We start from the raw sequence: 16,190 nt of genomic DNA on the forward strand, positions 1-16,190 counted from the left end.
GCCCCGGTCACCTTGGGCACCGGGAAAATCAGGGAGTAGAACCCCATCTCCAGAGGAAGAACCACCTGAACAGCCCCCTTCTCCAACAGAAACTGTATCCCTTGAGACAGCTCCGACCTCTTGGTCGGACAAGATGGCATGGAGTTGAACAGACCCCTGAGTCTGGAGGAGGCTCCGAAAAGCCGATGAGATAACCCAGTTTCACAATGTCCAGCACCCACGCATCTGAACAAGATTGCACCCAAGTCGGGAGAAAGTACTGAAGCCGACCTCCAACTGAAAATCTGGGATCGGCCGCCCAATAGTCAGGAACAAGGCTTTGCAGGAGTGGACTTAGCTTTCTTGTCCCAACCCCTCCCAGAAGAAAACCTCCTATGAACATGAGAAAACTGCCTTCTGGAGGGAGGGTGGAACAAGGATTTAGGCTTAGATGATTCGGCAACAGCAGAGGAATGCTTAAAGGAGGATGAATGTCTCTTCTCTTTAACAAGCCTATGTAGCTTGCCCTCCAACTCTTCACCAAACATTATGGTACCCTGAAAGGGTAAGCGAAGGGACGAAGACTTCTGGAAGGAATCCGTCTTCCAGTCCTTCAGAAATAAATTGTGGTGAGCTACCACACAAGCCCCCCCCAGAAAGGGCTGATGCCTTCACCACATCGAAGGAAACACCAGAGAGGAATTGCACCTGCCTCTCAATATGTTCCAGAAGTCCTGAACAGTCCGAAGTATCATCCATTGACCTATAGAGAGCATTAATATTATAAATAAGTGATTGAGCGATATAAGTCCCTTATATGCCTGCCCTCAGAGCCAGATGGGAACCAGAATAAACTTTACGAAGGGAAGCATCCACCTTCTTGTCCACGGGATCCCTGACCACTGCATACTCAGCAAAAGAAGTACGACCCACCAGATATGCCACAAATGAATCAATAGGAATGGAGTCTGGCAACTCTTTAGACATATCCTGAAGATTGTATAGTTTTGCAATGAATCTGGGAAGCATGATATGATCCCAGTCCCTCCACTCACTCTTAAGAACCTCATGGATGTAGCGATGGACCGGAACATCCACTGTTGAGTGCTCTGAAACTGGCACAGTAATTAACGAAGTACTGGGAGCATCATTGCAAGGAAACCCCATGTTTGACTTTACATGCTTCAGTAAGTCTGGCAACATATCTTTGTCAATGTACTTGCCCTTGTGCTCCTCCCCCTATCCAATCCTCTTCAGAGTAAGAAGAATATGAGAGCGGTGCATGCACCAAGCTCTTGGAACGGGGACCACCCCCCATTTCCTGCAAGGTTTCCTTGATCAAACTCTGAATATTGGCATCATCCCCCTGCCTGTGCTGTTTGGAGCGCTCCAGAGAACGCGGGGAAGACGACTTAAAAGTAGAAGAAGAGTGTTTCACATGCCTACTCTTCGTGGAATGTTTGCCCATGTCCACAGCCCCAGGAAGTTACAAAGTCTCAAGCACCCAGGAGCTCTAAGACCAGAAAGCAACCGGAAGATCAGGCGTCCCTCGCCCTTTGTGAAAATGAGCCTAGAGGTAGAATAATGCACTGGGTCCAACAGCAAGGAACTGGTACACTTCTTTATGGACAAAAACAGCAACATCCGGATGACACCAACAGCAGCCAAACAGGTTACACAGACAGTCCAAGTAAGGCAGAAAACAGCCCGTATATACGAGGCGGACTCAGAATCTGGCAACTCTTTAGATGAACAACACCGCTATGTGATACTCATGTTTGTCCGGAAACGTAAGCACAAGAAGCTATCACCCCGCTGTGCAGCCAACCAACATCGGAAAGCATGACTTCCTGCCAAATGCTGCGGAAGTTAGGCAATGAAGCCCCGGAAGTGCCCCACCAACTGAGAGCCACCGGGGCATGACACCTGGAAACAGCTGCGCCCTGACGTGCCCAGCAACCCGGGAGGCTTGGTGCAGACCCCACAACCGTGAACTTCGCGTGAAGACCCCGGCTATGAGGAAACAGCATGGCGCCCCCTCGTCCGGCAGGGAGGAAGTCAAGAAGCCAGCCACGTTCCCGCCGCCCAGCAGCAAAATTGGTAAGAATGCAGGAGCCTCCCAGGGGGTGGGGTAGGGCCAGCATTCCTTTGTTCTTTTTTCTGTCGGTGAGATAGGATTATCTCACTTGTTTAAATGAAGGGGACGAGGACAGGAGGGACCTGGGGGTAATACAGATTTGAACGAGAAAAGACTAAATAAGTAGAATGAGAAATGGGAAAGTAGAGGAAAATCTGGAAATCGAGAAATGTAGCGAGACATTGATTGGAAAAAGAGACTTAAAACAAGAAATAGAATGACATGGTTACAGAATGAGATGCAGTATATTTTTGCCCAACATCAAACTCCAACAGGTGAGAAAAAAGTAGAAAAACGTGGCAGAACAGATTTTCCACAAGTAAGTGAGGAAACGTGCAAAAGGGCATGGTCACTCATCATGATGAGCTTTGCCGGCGCAGAGCTGAGTGCCTTTTTTTGGGCCTGCTTTGCATAAAGTCAGTTCATTTGACCCAATATTTCTCAGAGTTAGTGCATTATTTTAGACAGCGCAACGCAGAAACAGGCAACCCTTGCTTTATATTTCCAAGCTGTTCTGTCTGAAAATAAAGTACTAACTCAAAGAAATCTAATGTTAAATGAAAGCACTTTAAGCAGTGCAGGTGGTCAAAAACAAGCGTTCGTCTCTGCACTGCATCAGCAAGCCCAGCTTCATTGGTCCACGGACAAATAGAAGGGAAATGTAGATAAAAATGAAACACGAGAGAGAAATGGAGAGATTTAGGGGATACAATAGAGGAAAGTAGATACATTTGTGGAGAAGATGGAATACAAAAAGGGATAAAGCAAGAAAATGAGGACTACAAGAATATATGTAGAAAAACAGTATGACAAACGAAGGGGAAGGATTGAGTTGGATAAACAGACAAGGTGAAAATCAAGGAGGGACATGGAGCAAAGGAATGGAAAGTGGAGAGAAAATATAGGAAACAATATGGAAGCAGAGAGAAAAGGAGAAATGGAAATGTGCATGCTTAGCAAACTACATCAAGGCCCTTTTAGCATCCAAATAATCCACCAGCTGGTAAGGACAATGAAGGAAAGATGAAAGAGTGAGTTTATGTGACAGGTGAAGCTCCAAAAACACCTTTAGGACGAGCAAAGGCCTAACTTGCAGCACTACCTTGATTGGAAAGAGCAAGATGAAGGAACGAATAGCACACAACCCCTAGAGACTGCTCACCCTCTGAGTAGAAGTAATGGCCACCAGTTTAACACTTTAGGAGCTATAAAGGCAGAAATGTATTAGTTAAAATGGAGACCTCCCCCACCCGCCTACCCTACTCCTGTAGCAACACCTTGGATGGGAAGGATTTCTGGAGGTCCCTCAGAAAGCATAATACCATTCAGACAATGAATAGTGAACCGTGTGCCGGTGTTTCTACCTACGTGCCGTCCCGCCGCCCTGCCCGCTCGAGACCCAGCCCCCTGCCAGCTGCCACGATTGACTCAGGCGCTGCTTCCCTCCTCCCGGACCTTTCCCCTACTCCTCGATTCGATCCAGGTGCAGATCCTTATACTGGACCGCGCCCCCGGACCCGCTCCGAAGCACGTCATGTTTCCGCATTTAAATCGAGCTTAGTAGACACTGCCGCCCAGGCCGGCTCCCAAGGCACCCTAAAACCCATAGTTGTGCCTTTTAGCACTCTACAAATTTGACAACCCCGTCCTGAAGACGATCCCTAGTAACGAGGATCGAAACGCCGTCGACATCACAGCGCAATACTTTGGCGTATTTCTTCTGCTCGGCTCATGACAAAAATGGAAAATAATGAATGCGATTGATGTAATTTGTTATTCTTTGAGCCACCACTGTATATATATTTCTACCATTGTTCACCTTGCGCCGCTCACGCTGTTCACTTTGATCACTTGCGTCGTCACCTGTTTCACTTGTATATATCACTATACACCAAGTGCCTTCGGGTTGTCATATGATTTTCTCTAAACAGTGCTGCTTTAACTGTATATCCCTATGTAACTGTGTTTTGATACAATTTGGTGAATAACAACCATAAGACAATCCAATTGAGTCTCCTTGCTTTCCTGTTTGTGTAATGCTTTCTGCATGCATGCATAACTGTCTTTGAACTGATACCTGTTGGGATATTGTTTTTTACGTATATTCTATTCCCAATCCCGACGTGGTTTATGGGTCCCACTCCTGTTTTTTTCACTGGGAAGTTGAAAAGCAGAAATCCAGGCAACAACCGAATCCTGAATGAGCTAAACCCTGAGCATAAATGGTCCATATCCCAGGTGTAACAATAAGGGAATGCCGTCTAAAAGGTTAGTAAGGAAGGCAAATCTAAGGAGGACTTCCTAGCCTTCTCTAGCTAGGCTGTCAATGGAGATGTAATATGTCCCCTCCCTCTGATATTTAAGGCCCAGTCTTATTGGAAACTCAATGATTTGAGATGAGACGAGCTACCAAATATCTAGACACCAGCGCCACCTTGGCCAACATGATTAAGACGGTACTCGCTTCGTGAAACCTCAGTTTGCTGCACATAAGTGGAAATCTCTGTTTTGAGGACAAATGCCTAAAGATGGTAATAGTGTTAATCCGAAAAACATGATTTCCCAACTATAGATCCCAGAGCCGGAACTCCCTGGAACAAGTCCCAAAGAATGTACTGTTGATGTAGGTGGCAATATATTGATGTTCCTTGTCTCCTGGTCTAGCTTACACTCATGGCATGTTCTTTCTTAAATTCTAATGACATTCACATGGGCTTTGTCTGGGCAAACCAGGCAAGCCACTATCACAGCGACATTATGACGCAGAGTGAATATTTTACAGCAACATCCAAAAAATACCACCTCCCCCCATTTTTTATGTTGTGCATGTCAGTAGAATTTTACAGGAGGATGTGCACCCCAAACCCCTCTTCCAAGCACAGAAAGAGTAGTAGGGCAATGCAATCGTATAATGTTTCAGGAAGCTATTATTACATTGAGTTTCCCGAAGGCTCTACAACATGCTGACAGAGTTGTATCCAAGATGGCGAACCCATTCGAGGGCTGCAGCATCAGTGGCTGCTTGGGCATCAGGCCATAAATGGCAAAAGGGCACCACATCTAGTAGGCTACCCTGCAAACACCAAAACTATAAATTGTATGCACAATACCTGAAAGAGGAAACTAAGTACTGCAACTCTCCCCATGCCTGATCCCAATGGTATCTTTTATTCCATTGCTGACCCTTGATTTTCAGACTATTTTGAAGGACAAGGAAAATGCACAACGCCATATTGCCCAACAGAAATAGAAAGCACATTCTCAGATGGGAAAGGCAGACATAGTGGTGGTTGACTGACATCCCCACATTGGTGGAAATACATTCTAATGGTTCATGTCTAGTATTGCTCTGATTAGTTGGAGCTGTTGGAAAGACTAAAAGGATGACTTTTGGCATATTCAACAAAACTCTCAGCTCAGGTACAAGGATGCATTCTTGCAACGGTTGCAGGAGACTAGAGAGGGAGGATTCATGTTCAATAGTAAATCATTCCAATAGAGGTAGATGTTAATCCACAAAAGACTTCACAGTAGCTTTGATGAAATCTACTAAGGCATAATTGAGCCTCGACGTCAGAGTCGTGAATTGGTGATGCTAGTCTGCCACAATAAATTTCTAGATATTTCAGTGGCAGGGTTGTATTGGAATGTGTAAGTAGGAAACCTAGAAATTCAGGAAAAAGTTCCAGTACTGTTGTTCTAGTGTCTAAAGCACCTACGCAAGTATAATCAGTTTGACCTCGCCCATGCTCAAGGACTGTATAGTAAAGAGTAAGCATATTATGGCATTGTATTCTACAGCATGAAGTATTTGACTTAGCAACCAGAACTGCTATCATGGGGTGGGATTGTCTATATTGCCAGTAGCACAAGGTTTACACCTTTAATGTGCAGATGAGGAAGATGGTAGGAAGATGGGGGACATGAAGTGGCTTCCCAAGAAAAGGGAGAAGGGAGTAACTCCATTAACCAATCAGCGGAAAAAACTGATTTGAAGTCACTTGCCTCTAATTCTTCAGAAATCGACACCCAAACACGAGAAGTAATGCTGTCAACTGGGCTTGGTAACTGAAGGTATAAAGGAGAGGAGCTAGATTGTGGCCTTTGTAAATCTGCTTGCAGCTCCGAAACACTGTTACTGCTACAGATGAGATAGCTGTAAGGCAGAAGGAAGAATAGAAACTGTCTACTATAGCTCTTGTTTGCACCGCTCATAAAATGAACAGATAAGCAACACTAAGCAGCCGGGCTTAGCAGTGACTCAATTTTGCTTGGAATTCTCTTCACTTACATTCACTTTTGTAGGACTAACCTTTCCCTGTTGAATGGGATGCCCAGCAGGATCAATCTGGGCTCCCCCGTGCACAGCTTCCATTCCACCGCTGGAGGTTCGGGTCCCTCAGGGCTCGATCCTAAGTCCAACTCTTTTTAATATATATATGTCCCCCTTGGCTGCTTTGGTCGAGTCCTATGGAGCCCAGATGATCCCTTATGCCGATGATAAGCAGCTTTTATTTACTTGCGATAAGAACATTGACTTTTCCGGCGACAACATCATGAGCTGCCTCGCAGCTGTTTTTTCTTGGTTCCAATTGAATCAGCTTAGATGTAACTCTGATAAATCAGAGGTCCTCTTTTTAGGCTGCCTCCCCGACGCCAATTAGAAATCCTGGTGGCCTTCTGATATGTATCCTCCATCGTCGGCTACTTCTGTGGCGAAAAATCTTGGTGTCAAAATTGACAATGGTCTCACCTTCAAACCCCATATTCTTAGTGTAGTAGGCCAATGCTATGGCCTTCTGAAAACTCTTAGGACATTTCTTCCCCTTCTTTCACATGCCCATAGGAGGATCATTGTTCAGGCTTTGATTGGCTCCCGGCTGGATTATGCCAACATACTCTATCTAGGCCTCCCGGAATATTTACTCACCCGCCTGCAATCCATCCAAAATTGGGCAGCAAGGGCCATTTTTGGCCTTAGCCGAAGGTCCAATACCTCTGCTCGTTTAAACTCGCTCCATTGGCTCCCGGTGCGCAAACGCATTTATTTTAAGACACTTATCACAGCGTTTAAATCTCTTCATGGCAACGGGCCTTTTATCTAAGGAGAAGGGTGCGTTTCTATTTTCCTGCTCGATCCTTGCGCTCTGATTCACAAGCGCTGGCCATTGTCCCTGTAACTAAACAAGCCCGCATTGGGGGATGCTCATATAGACTCTTGGCGCCTCAATTGTGGAACAAACTGCCACTATTCCTCAGGAAGCTAGATAACCTGTTCTCCTTTAGGAAGGAGCTCAAGACCTGGTTGTTTGGACAGTAGTTTCTCGTGCTTCCTTTTGCTCAGCCCCAGCAGATCCTTATAGCGCCGGGACACTCTGCCCGAGTAGCTGAGCGCTTTATAAGACCACTCTTAAGATAACATAACATTTGAACATCACCCAAATATCCCTGCCTAGCCCACATATGTATGCATTTTGTTTACAACTTGTGGGTATTTGGGGCTTTCAGTAGCATCCACATCATCATGGGTGGAGTATAAGGCAAGGTTAGGCACCACCATGCCACACAAGAGAAGCTGGATCAAGAGGGGGTGACCATGTTAGCTATTTCCTGTAAGGGATAAGGGTATCTGATTAGCATAGAAATAGAATCCCTTTCACGCAGGTTCAAATTATTTGATGCATTCATTTCTTCTCCATCAATTATCAAGTTTCTTTGATTCCTGTTTGGCCTGTTCTTGCCCAAACAAGCAGACTTTCAGAAGTAGAATGGCAGCAACAAAGGTGGGTCGACTAGGTCGACTGACACAGGGTGGTGATACCTATTGGCCTCTTCTTTATTGATGGCAAAGGCGGGTATTTGTATGTATCAATAAGGACTAGCTAAGGTTTAAGAGAAGTGGTTTTTTGTGTTGTAAAAAGCTTCATGGGTCGCCTGGCAGAGAAAGAGACCGAGTGTTGTAGTCTGTTTCCTCCTTGGACCTATTCGTCCTTCCGCGGCGCCCGTTATGTCCATATGTCCATAACGGGTGCCGCGGAAGGACGAATAGGTCCAAGGAGGAACCAGACTGCAACACTCTGTCTCTTTCTCTGCCAGGCGACCCATGAAGCTTTTTACAAGACAAAACTGATCAAGCTTGAGGGAATCCCCCTCTAACAGTTATAGCGCCTTAGTGTGCGCTTCACTTAGCCTAAAGATAACACAACCACTATAATTTAATTTTTATCTGCACGTTTTGCACATATTAAAACGGTCCTGAGGAAAGCCAGTATAAAATCTATAAGGCACTGGCTGAAACATGTAGACCACACTAGACGCTGGAGGTCATAATTAGCACTCCAATTAACGTCTACTTGCCTTTTATCCACTAACAGAGGCCCAGTTCATTAAAATATTTTACCCTCGGGTACTGGGACCAGCTGTATAGCTTTTAAACTTCACCCTTCTCACCCAACTCACTGCACACTCAGCAACATACCAGCTCCGCAGTCACCTGGCGTTGAAGCACACCCGGGGCACATTCGGTGCCACTGCGGTGGGCCCGATGATGAAGCATGCCACCGACTAGGTCCGTGGGTGAGGGCTTTATAAGGAAAACAATGTTTCTCCTTATTTGATGTACTGCTCTGAGTCTCCCACTTCTCTTAAACCTTAGCTAGTCCTTATTGATACATACATATAACCCAGGGGATACGGTCTAGCCTATCTAGTCCTCTCTCTCTCATTGATTAAAGCAAAGGCAGGTATTTGCCACTCTTCAGGAATGCATCAATGAAATGGAGCCCAATCTTGGGTCTCAGGGTTGGTGCCCCAAGGTTCTCCTTGGATATATTAGCCCTTGCCTTCGCTGTAGCAAGAGGAATATAAAGTGCTTCTTTCACAATTGCCATGACTGCTAAAAGGGGCAAATCCTCTGACAGGAATGAATAGCTGTTTAGCAGATTACACAAAGTACTGTTTTCTATCTGAATATATTATGCAGTTCTTTTAGTCTGCTTCTGTATTTTCTGGTTCTATTAAAAGATACCTACAATGGGACTGCATGCAAATTCATTTATGTTGTTTGCTTCAAAAGGCATTGTGCCTAGTCACAAATAAATCTATTTCAGATTAAAGCACACAAGGGCTCCCTTACTGTACTTTAGAGGCTTTGTATCATAATAGATTGAGGAGATATGAGGACTGAAACACCTTTAACCGCATGCGTGCGGCCGTTTTTCCCGCGGTATGCGGCATTTTTCGAATTACCGCGTTACATGACGAGCTCAGCTCATCATCAGCACACGGTAGGCAACGCTGATGACGAGCTGAGCTCGTCATCAGCATGGAAGGGGTTAAGATTACGTTCTCATCTGAGTCTACCGAAATTCTGATTATTCGCTAAACCAATTCATATCCTCAAAACGTAATCCAAGAGGCTAGAATCTCCTGGATCTTTAGAAGGACAGGGTGTTTAACGTAAAGCATTGAAGCAGATCGGGCTGTGTTCGACTTCTTTGTTAGACTAGTTTGGCAGCGGGTCATGTTGGAGGTACTGCAATTTGTTGAGAAGGAGTTTTGGTTTTTCTAGAGGTGCTCAAATTCAGAAATCCATACCGGCATACGTTTTTTAGGGTGGTTCTGTGAACCTGGTATGCTGAACTCTTCCCCTTTCCGATATATTTATTCGATCTAAAGTGTTCCACATGTATCTGGGAATTATTCTCACTTTTATGACTATCAATGAAGATCCTACTGTGCAGAAGGGAGGTTGATACATGCTCTAGCCAGAGTTCTTCTGATTATTAATGTTCTAATGTATTAAAATATTGATACTATAAATTTTTGGTTCTAAACATAGATTCCTTTCTTTCATAAATGATTGAAACAATGTTTTGTGCATTTAACTGTTCCACCTTATCCTTCTCAGCATAAAGCCTTGTGCTCTGCTTGGTAACAAAAACCAAGCAATAGTTCACAACGATGAACATGCAGTCTCTTTAGCATGATTTTGACTAGATATCCTATTGTGGGTCCATCGTCTTCCTTACCTGTCCTTTATCTAACTTAAGATTGAGGTTAAAACCTATGGCTGAAAACAGGTGCCCATGATGAGGTGCAATGAGTGCCCACCTAACCTAGATGAGAGTGTCCCTTTGAGTTGCATGTCAACTAAGAATGCAATGCCATCAGCCAAGTGAAGAGATATTTACCCTACCTTACTCCATGTTGCTCTGCTTTTCTACTCCCATTTCACTTTTATCTCTAGTTCTCCTATTTTCTTTTCTCAATTCTTCGAGTTCTCCGGTTACTTGTCTAGCAGATGCGTTCTTTCACTTTTCTTTAACGTTTCTATCTGAATTGTAATTTTCAGTATAACTTTTCTCTCTGCTTTCCTCCTATCTTGTTTAACTTGTTTCTTATTTTACCTTTGGTTCCACTTTTTTCTCGGCATCTTGTCTCTTGTTCTGTATTTTGTTTGCATCTCCTTTTTTAAATCCCTAAATTTTCCATTTTCCATTCATATATTTTTCTGCCCCAATGTTTTATTTTAACTTGATGCTTCTATTGGGAAGCAAAAGCAAATGAAGATATAAAATAATTAACTGAAAATCAGAAATATACATAAAGAAGGTGAGTCGGCAAGAGGTGAAGGAGATGGGTGAAAGGAAGACAGAACTATGGGGCTTATTAGCAAGAATCTCGTTAAAAATATCGCCTTTTTAGCGGCAGGAAACTGCCGCTAAAACGGCGATATTTTTAACGAGGTTCTTGCTAATATGCCTCTAAATTAGGTAGATGTGGAACTAGAAGGAAGATTCAAGAGAAACACATGCTGGATCTTCATTGAATTAAGAAAGAAAGTACAGTGTAAGGAGAAAAAAACAGGTGAGAAAGTTAACACCATTTGACTTATCAACTAAGGACACTAGCACAGCATGCACTACCCAAAGTGGTCTCTTGGTGACCTTGCCATGCTTAGCTGCTAGGAAAACTGTACTTTTCAGTACCAGTGAACCTACTTTGGTCTAATAGGTGTGCTAATAAGTTGGCAATCCAATATCATACATCACCTTAAACTCTGTCCGTGTGATGATAATGAGCACAAATTACCTGCTTGATGGGCCGTCCTGCTCGCCTTGCTCCTGAGCCATGCCAGGTTTCTCTTCGTTTCTTCTCTCGAGCCCCTCCTGTACTCCCTCACCTGGTGACACTTCATCCAGACCTCTTTCTCGACTGGCTGAGGTGCTATCTGAGGTCCCACCAGAGACCTCTCGGCTTTCTCTCGCTTTTCGATGCCTACTACGCCGTTGACTCTGTCTACGCCGTACCACATCTTCAACTGTCATGCCTTCATGTTCACGGCCCTCACAGTTCCCATGATAGGATTTGTGGCGCCAATGCTCTTTCTTGGTTCTGAGTGAGGGACTCCCCAAGCCTTCAGAGGTGCTTAGGCTGGGGTGGATGTTTAACGAGTCATCTGGGGCCTTCTCTATTGGCAAATCTTCCTTCAGCATTGGCCCTTCACCCTTCTCAGTAACAGGGCCATGTAAAACATGGGTCTTACGATAGAGGCTGGACTGCGGGTTCAGGCCAGCTGGCTCCTCATTCGCTATGGCCTCCTGGCTGTTCATCTGCATGTGGCGGCGTAGCTGGCTGGTGCGCTGTTCCCAAACAGACATTGTGTGTCTCTTTCGTCGATCCTTCCTAGGAACGAGAACCGGAGATGGTTAATCTGCCCACCCAAGATGATTGGGGAAGGAAGGGATCTCAGAAGAAATGGATGAACACACAAAAGACAGAACAGGAAAACACATTATAATGCCAGACAAACACATATAAACCTGCATGCTGGATAAATCCCAATGTTCATGTTGACACCTAAAGAGACAGATACCAGCAGACAAAGACTTACTTCTCAATCGATGGATTATGGTTTTTGAGACTATCAATCCAACTCTGCCTCAAAGACGCTAGGTCTAAATCAGGGAGAAGTGATCAGAGTGTCCGACTGGCCTGGGTTAACAAACAGGGGCTTCCAGAAGCACTGGAAAGGCGGCTGTGCCAATGTATTGGCACTTACGTGCTTCACACAATTCGGTAAAATATACAGAACACGCAGAGGGTCAATTCCAATACTAACGAAAAGGTAAAGATTATTTTAAGCCTGCAAAGTCTTTGGTAGAATAGCTAGATTTAGAGTCAAGAAGTGTAAGCAAAGCTCAGAGAAGACCAATTGCCTGTTTATGTATAGCAGTTGGACAACTGGCCATGGACAAAGGAATATTGGTGCAAATAGCCCCACACTAACTGCAGGACACTAAAACTGTGAGATCAATTATGCCTAGTAACTATCAGTAGATAAGACTCTTGTTTCCTGGCATATGGACTCTCACATTCGACAAATCTAAAAAAAAAAAAGAAAAGTATCCTACGCTTTAGCGATCTGATGAGAAAGCAATCCCAACAGTTGATGTGTTTCCCTGCATGCAGGCTGAGCTAGACACAAATACAGGAAAAGCCTATGGGTGTGCCAGATATTGTTCATTTTTAGAAAGAAGCTGTGCATCAGAACCTGGCTCAAAAAGACACGAAGGCCAGGCACAGTGCAGAGGAATCACAAAATTAAACAGCTGAAGTTGCAGAGGTCTGGCTGGAAAGAAGCAGCAAAGGCTAGGCTTGAGACTGCTGTGTTTGGGTTGGTAGAGCAGTAAGTGTATACCACACGCACTTCCAGGAGAGAAACGTCCTAACTCGTTTAAGACTGAAAATACAAACCCAATTCTCCAAATAGCTACATTTCAGCAATTGGTTCAGGAGCCTCGACAGGGATGGCATTGGCAGCTGGTAACATAGAAAACAGTGCATTAGCTAAGCCTGAGATCCAGCGGTGAAATACACATCCACTTGATGCCTACTTGTTCTTTAGGTTTAGCCCACTATTCTAAGTAGCTTCTTCTGTGCTTTCAAAGGTAGGGATGTCCTAGTCCGTCCTACTGTAGTACATTTGACCAAACACCAATACCTACTTTTTTACCCACTCAAAAAGGTTTCTAAGCAATGGGTGTTGTGACGGACAAAGTCACTCGGCTCTGTGATATCATGGCAAAAATGGAGGGCTCACAGGATGGAGTCATCATGATGCTAGATTCCAAATGTAAATACTTGTGGATCATTCCCTCCTCTGAACTATTCGATTATCCATATCGTTTTTTGTTGTAAAAAGAGGAGCATACACAGACAACATACTGCGGCTGCCACTGCAGTTGTGTGGTGGCTTGAACATTCACCAGAACTTTGAAAGCAGGTGGTAAGAGGCAGCACTATCGCTACATTTCCAAATAAATCAGAAAAATGTGCCACAGAGGATACTGTATTCTGATATCTGTTGCTATGATGATGATGATAGCAAAGTGCCCAAACCATGGGTTACATAGCCCTCCTTATTACATAAAAGGGAATAATCGTAAACTTTGCATATCTCCAAGAGGAGTCAGTATGTGTGCAAGAGAAGCTATCTAAGAGTGGATAGCAAATTCTTCTGTTCCCTTGAAATTTAAACACAGTTGTGGGAGTGTCATGTTGAGAGAAAACCACGGTGATGCAGTCTGAGAGGAGCAGAATCTGCAGCACAGCTCAGGTGCAATCAGAGGAAATATAAAATAAACCACGGGTTCTGGATCCGAATCACCAGGCCATTCTCATTTGGTAGTGAAGGGCCTGGACAGAATATGAGAACCATTCCGAGGGGCGCCTTTTCAGCCTACCTCATTGACAATCAAACTCGTCTGTTGATTAGTCATGTTGATAGCTCCTAGTTCTTAGGTAGTTGGTAGGTTACAGACTGTGCCCTTCCAGAAACCGCATAACATTCAGCTGGCACTGAGCAGTATAGATCAGTTGTGACACAGCACTTGGAGACTCTTTGGGGTAGATCATCTTTGCTGCCCTTGAACGCGAGATCACCATGAAATTCTAGAATATGTTCACAAAAGCTGTGACACTTCTGTTGAGAGATAGCAAGCTTGTGTTCTAGCTATGTGTAGAGAAGCCAGGTACATATGCATCAGAAGATGGAACTGAAGGTTACAGGATAATCCCAGTGAGTTGCAATAAAAGCACCAAAGTGCATGTTTCACCTTCTGTCATTTGTGAGAGTTCTATAAAGTCTCTTTAGGCTACAGTAAGGCAATGGTTGGGACATTCCATATTCCAGTGATAAAGATCCTCAGAAAGCGAGTTCCAGCAATGTGTTTAGAGAGAACCAGGAAAAGTAACATAATAACTTAATCATAGTCAATAAATTGATCAATGCTGGCACCCAGTGTCTCCTACACATGTATACATGAATACGGGCACGGACGCGCAACAAAAACAGTGTTGCATACACACTTACACAAGCAAACTGATCCATTGGCAAAAAAACGCACACAGTTTGGTACACACCATCAACATGTAAACGCATACATCGGATGTAACCATCACACTTCACTTCTACATACACAGAGAAAAACACACAAGTTAATGTAACACAGACCTGTTGCATGTATGTACATGCATTCATGCTCCTGCAAGTCACTGGAAAGATCGGAATCCATATGCACATCAACAGGTTCAGACATGTTACAGACAAGTGTGCACAGAGATGACGCACATAAGCACAACAGCAAACAAAAGGACAACAGTTCACTCCGACACATATGCAAAAACAACAGTACACACACACAACGTTGCCCATATACAAATGCACTACCACACATGCACACATGGATATATAGGCATGAAAACAGCAACAAGTACATGCAGATACACGTCTGCATATAAACTGAACACACATGCACACAAACACAATTTACAAATAACACCTGGTATTGATGTGAACATGTCAGTCCCTATATGAATGAAGTGCCTTACAATGAACGGAATGTTAGCATCTAATCACACTAAGCAAATACAACATTTCTGCTCTGTTTCTCCCCGCATGCTCATTCCTTTTCCTCCACCCCTTCTATTCCCTCCTTTTACACTCTCCTCTTCCTTAAATCCCCCTCTCTACTAAGACTCCTCCAACACTTCCTTGAATTCCCATCCTACCTGCTTCCTGGCTATCATAATATGATAAAATCTCATAGATTTCACTGCGCTACTTCTACAACCCTTTATTGCGAGAAACGCCCACCCTGCATAGATTATACCTGACGCAGGTATAATGTAGCGAAGGGCTTTACAAAGTGACGCATCTGCTTAGATGTGTCACTTTTTAAAATATGCTGCAACGTGGTGCAATATTTATGCCGCTGCAGCGTCACAAAAAGTGACACAACAGCGGTTTAAATGTGTCACAGGCCTTCTTAAATAAGGTCCTCGGTCCTCTCCTAGTTCCAGCTCCTCCTAACTTCTATTAACTATCGCCATTCTTAGATACATCTGCGAGCCAAATTTTCACCTCTTACATACCTCACTCTGCGCTCTCCAATTCTCGGTCTCTTTATCACCCCTCCTAGTTGAGGATGTGCAGGATTTTTATAATACCGAGGACTTTTCCTTGGGTTTCGTTCAATTCGTTTCTGCAAGCGTTATCTCGTGTCAATCAAATTTGAAGGCACAATCTTTTACAAGATGGGTCGAGTGTGATTTTTCCACTCCCATTTTTAAATAGCTTTTAGATAAAAGTGACATTATTTTTAACGATAACTAGGAATCAAATCTCTATTTTGTGCAGTCTTTGTTGTATACCGTTCAGCCAATTTAAGAGCTTTGTAACCGGACTGCACCAGCGTGTGCAGAAGGCTGTCCTTCTGCAAGTCTGTACACCCTCAACTTGTAACAACACCATCTACTCAATTACTTCACAAACACTGCATCCTAATTTTCTCTGTGCCACCGAAATCCATGTTCTGCCCTCCTCACCCACCTGCTATTAGTTGCTCCTTCTTTAATATCAATCTCTCTTTCCCCATAATTCCTCTCCCTGGCTAAGTCCTCCTTTTTTCCAACCACCCCCAACTTTATTTTTCCATAACCCTCCCATCCCCCTTACTTCTATATAACGCACTTAGCCCCTGTCCATTGCCCTTCTTCCAACCTTTTCTCT

The 16,190-nt window shown here is 44.1% G+C and overlaps 1 protein-coding gene across 1 annotated transcript in view; it reads right to left on the minus strand.

The window, feature by feature from the left end:
• Positions 1–16,190, minus strand: part of CACNA1E (calcium voltage-gated channel subunit alpha1 E) — a 1,292,345-nt gene that overhangs the window by 461,439 nt on the left and 814,716 nt on the right. Inside the window, exon 18 of the mRNA XM_078643465.1 lies at positions 11,210–11,803. Coding sequence (XP_078499591.1) covers positions 11,210–11,803 — 594 coding nt within the window. The remainder of the gene's footprint in view (positions 1–11,209; positions 11,804–16,190) is intronic.

The sequence above is a fragment of the Lissotriton helveticus genome, chromosome 1_1, assembly GCF_964261635.1.
Source record: "Lissotriton helveticus chromosome 1_1, aLisHel1.1, whole genome shotgun sequence".
NCBI classification, from domain to species: Eukaryota; Metazoa; Chordata; class Amphibia; order Caudata; family Salamandridae; genus Lissotriton; species Lissotriton helveticus.